Genomic DNA, 7,155 nt, shown 5'->3' on the forward strand with positions numbered 1-7,155 from the left:
GTAGGGGGTGTGGCTTACCAAAAGGGTGTGTGCTTATCGGTTGGGCGGGTACGCCGTTTCATAAATATTCTTGCTTATAAGAGGGATAATAAATATTGTATTCTATAAGAAAAATTATAAAAGAGACTTAAATTAGGGAAGTACCGACTTTTAGCCAAGCCTTACCTTTCCAAATGTATATTGGCAAGTCGTTTGCATTAGTTTTCAATTGGTGCATCTTTGATTACAAAGTGCTATATTTTGTCTTCCAAACATTATTGGTTACCAAACGTGAGAACCATTCTTTTTCGCGAGTTGCAATGTCTCGAAACCATGATAAAGTGTCGACCTCTCTCACGTTAGGTTTGGGCCTCCTAGCTGCTACTATGACACTCGTTACAGCAAGTAGCATGGGGCTCGTGGGATTTTTACTTGGACGCGAGTATCCCCAGCGCAAGGTGCGAAGCCTCTCGCTCGAAAAGCGCAGTAAGACCTCAATGGAGCAAGAACACCGCCGCCGTTTGCGCATCCCTAGCGGCACCGCTAGTGAGGACGTAAAAATCAGTGACAAGAAGGCCATCATGGATGTGCGTATTGCTGGAATCCGACCACTTATCCCGCCCGCTATCCTAATCGAGAAGATCCCGCTCACGACAAAGATCGTCCAGACGGTAGAGTGCTCCTATCAATGTATATCTTTATTGTAGAGATAATGAACGCATATCATATTGCTGATACAGATTAATCGTGGGCGTCAGGGATTAGCCAATTGTCTGCGTCGCCTCGATGATCGTCTTGTGGTGGTCGTGGGTCCTTGCTCCATTCACGATCCAGATGCTGCCATTGACTACGGTAATTCGCAGGTTGTTGACAACATTGTACAACCGCTTACATTTCAGTGGCGATCTGTGTGCAGCTGAGCGCTTGCTTAAGCTGAAGAAAGAGCTGAACAAGGACCTGCTGATTGTTATGCGTGTCTATTTTGAGAAACCCCGCACTACGGTTGGCTGGAAGGGTTTGATCAATGATCCAGACCTTAATGGATCGTTCAATATTAACAAAGGTCTTCATATCGCGCGTCAGCTGCTTGCTGCCATCAACGAGCTAGGTTTACCCGTGAGTTGCAATGAATGTAGTGTGTTGAAGCTTTTAGACTAAATGTACATTAATCTGTGCGATCCGATAGGCTGGCTGCGAATTTTTAGACACGATGTCACCTCAATTTATATCAGACTTAGTCAGCTGGGGTGCAATCGGAGCCAGGACCACCGAGTGCCAATTGCACCGGGAGCTTTGCTCAGGTTTGTCGATGCCTATAGGCTTCAAGAATGGCACGGGTGGTGATCTACAGCTGGCCGTGGATGCCGTTGTGGCTGCCAAGCACTCGCACTGTTTCTTAAGTGTCAGCTCGCAAGGGCTTGCTGCTATTGTCGAAACATCGGGCAATGACATGTGCCACCTAATCCTCCGTGGCGGCAAGTCTGGCCCCAACTATGAGAAGGAGCACGTTGATGACGCGTCTGCTCGCATGCTCAAGGCAAACTTGGTGGACAACATCATGATCGACTGCTCTCACGGCAACTCGCTAAAGAAGCACAAGAATCAAATTACGGTTGCGGCTAATATTGCCGACCAATTGCGTTGTGGTGACTACCGCATTGTCGGTGTGATGCTCGAGTCTAACATCGAAGAAGGCAATCAGTCGTTAACTCCTGATGAGCCTCTTGTATACGGCAAGAGCGTGACGGATGCTTGTATGGGCTGGGAAACTACCGTCATGGTGTTGCACGATCTAGCTGCTGCTGTACGTGAGCGACGTGCTATAAAGCACCAGTGAGAGTCGGAAAAATCATCTTTGGAGAAGAAAATGTTATGATTTTGGATATCCCGTCACTATAGAAGTAGATTAAGATGAATTCTTTTCTAAGGAGTATAAAAGAAGCTTGGTCCTTGCATGTTTATTCATATCTTGCGACTAATCAACTTTTTCACAATCATGAGAGGTAGGGACGAGCATGCCGCAGTAATCTGCACTTCAGTGGGCAATGTGGAGTGGAAATTGTCACCATCTTCTGCAGTTTTACGTCTAGCATGGCGTCCAACGATTTGTATTGATGAATTATTGCTTGCAGCAGCCAGCAGCGATAGCTCAGTGCGTGTGTTCGCCGTCGACATCTGACAGGGCTTATAACTTACAACTGCTACTACGAATTGCCAACGCTAGACTGATATTGAATGAACAGACATTCCGCTCAAGAGAATTTCAGCTTGGTTGGGTATCTTTGACTAAGTCGAAGTCCTGACGACACTATCAACAATTTGGACCCACCCCGTCAGCTTTCAAAAGTGGGCACTAGTAGCACCTCGATTCCTTCCAGTCCCCAACTTCATCGTTGCTTATGGAGACGTCACCTTGCATGTATGTAACTGTACGCAAGCATACTACAAACCTTAAACTGCTGCTTCTGCCAATGTTTTTTTGTTGAAAGAAAGGGAATCTGTTTGAGCCAATTTCGAACTAGGTAGAATCAACTATACTGACAAAAAGTTTTTAGTTGACAAAAGACGGAAGCATCACGTGATAAACGTCTTCTGTCCTTTCAAATTTTGTATAATAAATGACAAAGATCTGAAAAGTCGTAGAGATGTTTAATCCTTGCTAATTTTTGGCCTTGTCGCGAACACCTGTTGTTTCGTATCAATAATCACAGCAAGTCAGTGTTCACGATACAAATGCAGTGTCGTCAAAGACGTAATGATATATTAGAATATAACAGAGCACAACACTTTTGAAGTAAAAAACAAGGGAGCCAGTAAAGCAACACCCCCCTTTTGTTTGGTATAGCCACACATCTGTTTGAATTAAAAAGTCATATAAAATAGGGTCATTCAACTGACCTAAATTAAATTAGGGAATCGCTAAAGCCCCTAATTATCTAATTAAAAATCTGTTTGCTCATCTGTCTTGGCTTATGTATCCGGAAAGAATCTATTTCTGCTATAACAAAATTTGAGGATGTCCAAAATATTTCGTTTGAGAGCTCAATTTTATAGTTGATTCCAATTGCCAGATCAAATTGCAATTAGCCGAAAAAAATATGACTACAGTTGCTGGACTGGTACGCGAGTTTGAGACGCTGCTGGTGCATAAGTACCGCTTCGCTCTTAGCGACATTGTACTCTGCTTGCAAACTGCTGTCCAAGACCTCCACAATGTGCAGCGTGCGCTAATCATGGCAACAGCCTCCATTTTACCGTCAAACGCCATATTTGTAGACCCTTTGACATACATTTCCAGTCGTCTCGAGCGTCTTGTGATGCTTGTACCATACTTTCTGGGGGAACGCGAGCTCACGATTTTGCTGAGCGCATTGCAAGAATTCAACCAACTGTCCAGCGGCTTAGAAACATTCCCTAAATTGCATCAGTCGATGGAGTCGCTGTCCAGTCACACAAAGACTTTGAAAATTGCTGTCGCTCGAGGTGCAGCCAGATGTATGCTTCTTACGAAAAAACGAGATGTAACAAAGCTTGATGTACTGTGTGTCGCCATTGTATAAAATATTCACGGACGGTTGATGGCTGTACAGTATCTGACAAAATTTCTTGACAAGGCGGTTCAAGTGCTGCAGAACTCGCACTCTCGGCGCGTAGAAAAGTACCAATATGCCATTGAGCAATTTACGGTTGATTACAAGTTAGCTTTGCAAGGTGAGCAGAACTTTGTATCAAAGGGCAAATTGCGTATGAATCTTGATAGGACAAAATAGACGAACATTTGCAGCAGGTGAAACAATTGCACTTTGATATTCAGACGATCGAGACGTCCATGTCAGCAATGCTGTTGCCACACTTTGAAATTTGCAGAGCCATCACGACTGCGTACGATGCTTGCATATAATAAGTGGCTTCACTGAGTAAATTTCTGTAACAACCTGACAGAAATGCTCACATGCAACCTGTGGAATCCACGTTTACAACAAGTGAGTGCAGGGACATTGACGCTTTTGTGCAATCAGCTGCGAAGTTCAAGAGTGGAGAAATCAGTATCCACAGGTTAACGAACTCTGCGTAGAGCTCCAGTACAATTGACAGATCTCATCGCCTTTTTGCTGTGTAGTGCTCTTGAAGACGCAGCAAAGTTTCTGACTCGGCTTACTTTATTTGAGCGCGCTGCTAATAAGGTACGAATGGAGCTAGATGAATTGAATGATGACGAACATTCACGTTTTCACGGACGAAGGATTCTTTTATGATCTGCTCGAGTGCTTTAAAGTTACAGTTTAGCAAGTTTCTCGACCAGGAACTGTTTCTTGCATACATCGACGACTGGAGTGCAAAACGCGACACTTTAAAGGTTTGAATTGATCGCATTGTTTTTTTTCATTGTATCCTTGTACCATAGTCGTTTATTGGGATTTAAAGCTGGTTGAAGCAAGTCGTGAGTATCAAGCTGCTACCATGCGGCTGCAAAAATTGAAAGAATCGATAAGACGAGCTCATGACATCGCCCAAACAAGGTATTAGAGAAAATTGTCGCGGCTATTACTTTAGTGCTAATCTGTCGCTACAAATACAAATAGTCAGGAAAGGCTAGGTTCGGATGATCCGGCACGCGAATCGATACTTCAAGAGGTATAGTTAGTTTGTAACGAAAAGAGAGCGGAGGAATATGACACTAGGACCATTAATTTATTACAGGTGGCTTGCATTTTCCATGACGAAGGAGGAGTGTTGAATCAGTGCGATTTACTCGAGTATGCTTGAATCCTTCTACTTGAAAGTTAAGCAAAATAATGCAAGTCACTTTGCTGAATTATTTAGTCTTATCTTCCGTTCCTCATCGTATTGGACTTAAAATTCTTGTTGGCAAAGCTGCCTTCCTTGTAAGTCGCATTGACTGAGGCAAGATATCATTTTATATTGTGGCTAGTCTTTTTTTCGTCAAAATGTGCGTGAGCTCGACGAGCTCTATCACAATGTTAACGAGGCCTCTGTGGTTAGTAAAACAGCAGACCATCATTACGACCCCTGCGACTTTCCATGTAATTACGCACACATCGGTTGGAGAACCGTTGTTGTGGTACATTTACTTTATGGGTAAAATACCCTTTTATCTAATTTTGAAATAGTTAGTTACTTATGTCATTGGATGGAGTGGTCACCACTATGTGAACACTTAATTTAAAATGATATTGATTCGTCAGAATCATAATTTTAAATTCCATCGTGCGGGGTGTTGATAGTGATAGTGCTGCGCCTTCGGCTGCGGTTCGAGCAGCCGCGTGTGACGCACTGTTATATTTTGCGGCTGACGTTCCGTCGGCCGTAGCATCTTCTACTCGCGCAACATTCATTAGATGTTGCGGGTGACGTGGTGATTCACCACGTGAATACGACTCCTCTTTGGAGGTCGACTACGATTGCGAGTCGGACGAAATGGCCAACTCGGGGAGAATACAACAGTCGCCTGATAGACGTCAGGCGGCTGACTATGAGCCTTCGAATGAGGGTGCTCATTCTGATAGACGAGTTAATAGTCTATTTGGTTCCGACGATGAGGATGATCCCTCATCGCCCGTTCCGTCTCCCGTACGGTCACCTGCACGTGTTTCTGTGCAAGGTGATGACGACGGCGTAAGCCATCGTAATAAAAGTTCTTGTGGTACTCCTTCTTCAGTGGGTACAACTCAGGGGAGTGGAGACAATAAAATGTCTCATCTCGCCCCTGAGAAGAAGCCGTGGCTTTTGCCAGAAAGGCTCATCAATAGCTTGTCCGGAGAGACTTCTCCTCACAATAAATATCCCTTATTTATTGCGAAAAAGCTACATGGACTTGATCCCAACGCGAAGAACTTTCGCGCTGAGGAAGATTTTTATCTCGATGCTTTTCTTAAGCATCGATGGTTTAGTGGCAACAATAAGCGAGATAAAGTCTCGCTTATGCAAGCCTGGAGCGCGTTCATTCGCAATGTCAAAGACATTGGACGCGAGGCCTGGCTTCAAAGACTTAACGCGAATCGCGTTAAGTTTGAGAAACGAACTCTAACCTGTGCAAAGTATAAATTGCATCGGTTGTCACGTGAGGCTAGGTTTCCATTCCTCACGTGGGGTGATCCCAGTCCGTGTTGTGTTGACAACTCCAAGAGGGTAAAGGGGATGTCTTTTCCCTTTTTTCGCCCTGAGAGAAGGGCTCGTATCTCTATTGCGATGCGTGACGCGATTGACGTTTTGCAATCAATTTACAGGCGCCAGGGGCGCGTGTTTTTCGATGAGCCTTCTGAAGCATCAGATGGGTCTCGTCATACTGACGGAAGGGTACCGTAGAGAGTAGCACTAGATCATTAATTTTTAATGAATGAACGTTTGCTCTTCCATGTTTGTCTGCATTCCGTTTGTGTCGGTCCACTGCGTTAGCAATAGAATCCTGAACGCAATGGATTATTGATTCTCGAGTTAGCAGAAATTTTTCTGCTGACTCATTTGTTTTGTCTTTTTCAGTACGCTTTGTGCGTACTGCCATTAAATCATTCTCGTCTTCGATGTCGTTTTTTTCGACATCGACATCACTTGCGTCGCTGTTAACTTCGACGCGTGATGAGCATGAGCCAGGAATGGTTTTGCTCGTGCGAGTCCACCCCCCCTTAAACTAGAGGATTCCTCTAATCGGGTGGGTATGCGGGGGATAGCGTAAGTCATTCACGAAGAACGGTGTTTCCGTTGTAGACGCATGCACCGAATAGTTGATAGCGAATTCGACGAGCGGTAAAAAACTCGCTCCAATTCGGATACGATTGGACGTAACCTCAACAAAACTCTTCTTCAAGGACGCGATTGACGCGTTCTGTCTGACCATCTGTCTCCGGATGATCAGTAGTTTACACAGTCAGACGTGTTCCGAGAGATTGGAAGACGGGTTGCCAAAACTCCGCCGTAAATCGTGGATCTCTATCTGAGACCAGTTCACGGGGTAACCCGTGGAGTTCATACCGTGTCGATAAAGACACGGGCACAACTCGGAGCCGTGATTGACTCTGGTACAACAGCAAGATGTACCATCTTGCTTGATCAGTCTACAAAAACAAGGATTCCATTGTTTTTGTGGTCGTCTTCGGGAAATCCGAAGACGAAGTCCATAGATATGGATTACCAACAGTCTGCCGGGAGTGGTAGAGG

The 7,155-nt window shown here is 44.7% G+C and overlaps 3 protein-coding genes across 3 annotated transcripts; all 3 read left to right on the forward strand.

Moving 5' to 3' along the window:
• Positions 1–299: 299 nt before the first annotated feature.
• CCR75_005273 (uncharacterized protein) lies at positions 300–1,940 on the forward strand (the record flags this gene model as incomplete). The annotated part of the gene is made up of 4 exons (XM_067963355.1): positions 300–650; positions 720–831; positions 896–1,095; positions 1,166–1,940. 4 exons carry the CDS (start codon positions 300–302, stop codon positions 1,814–1,816), a joined length of 1,314 nt encoding a protein of 437 aa, XP_067818074.1. The 3' UTR covers positions 1,817–1,940.
• A 35-nt stretch (positions 1,941–1,975) lies between these two features.
• On the forward strand, positions 1,976–2,158 carry CCR75_005272 (uncharacterized protein; the record flags this gene model as incomplete). The annotated part of the gene is made up of 1 exon (XM_067963354.1): positions 1,976–2,158. One exon carries the CDS (start codon positions 1,976–1,978, stop codon positions 2,156–2,158), a length of 183 nt encoding a protein of 60 aa, XP_067818075.1.
• Positions 2,159–3,091: 933 nt separating this feature from the next.
• Positions 3,092–4,798, forward strand: CCR75_005271 (uncharacterized protein). The gene is made up of 6 exons (XM_067963353.1): positions 3,092–3,500; positions 3,570–3,861; positions 3,922–4,035; positions 4,100–4,163; positions 4,262–4,336; positions 4,405–4,798. The coding sequence occupies exons 2-6, from the start codon at positions 3,809–3,811 to the stop codon at positions 4,504–4,506; spliced, it is 408 nt and encodes a 135-aa protein (XP_067818076.1). The 5' UTR covers positions 3,092–3,500; positions 3,570–3,808; the 3' UTR covers positions 4,507–4,798.
• Positions 4,799–7,155: the final 2,357 nt, after the last annotated feature.

Source organism: Bremia lactucae, linkage group LG6 (assembly GCF_004359215.1).
Source record: "Bremia lactucae strain SF5 linkage group LG6, whole genome shotgun sequence".
NCBI lineage: Eukaryota > Oomycota > Peronosporomycetes > Peronosporales > Peronosporaceae > Bremia > Bremia lactucae.

What these genes read in the sequence shown, in the direction of transcription:
- CCR75_005271 (XM_067963353.1), top strand. Translation starts at nt 3,809, where the DNA reads ATGTCAGCAATGCTGTTGCCACACTTTGAAATTTGCAGAGCCATCACG. An exon ending in TGCAGAGCCATCACGACTGC is followed by an intron (nt 3,862 to 3,921) that starts GTACGATGCTTG and finishes ACAACCTGACAG; the next exon opens with AAATGCTCACATGCAACCTG. An exon ending in CAAAACGCGACACTTTAAAG is followed by an intron (nt 4,337 to 4,404) that starts GTTTGAATTGAT and finishes TGGGATTTAAAG; the next exon opens with CTGGTTGAAGCAAGTCGTGA.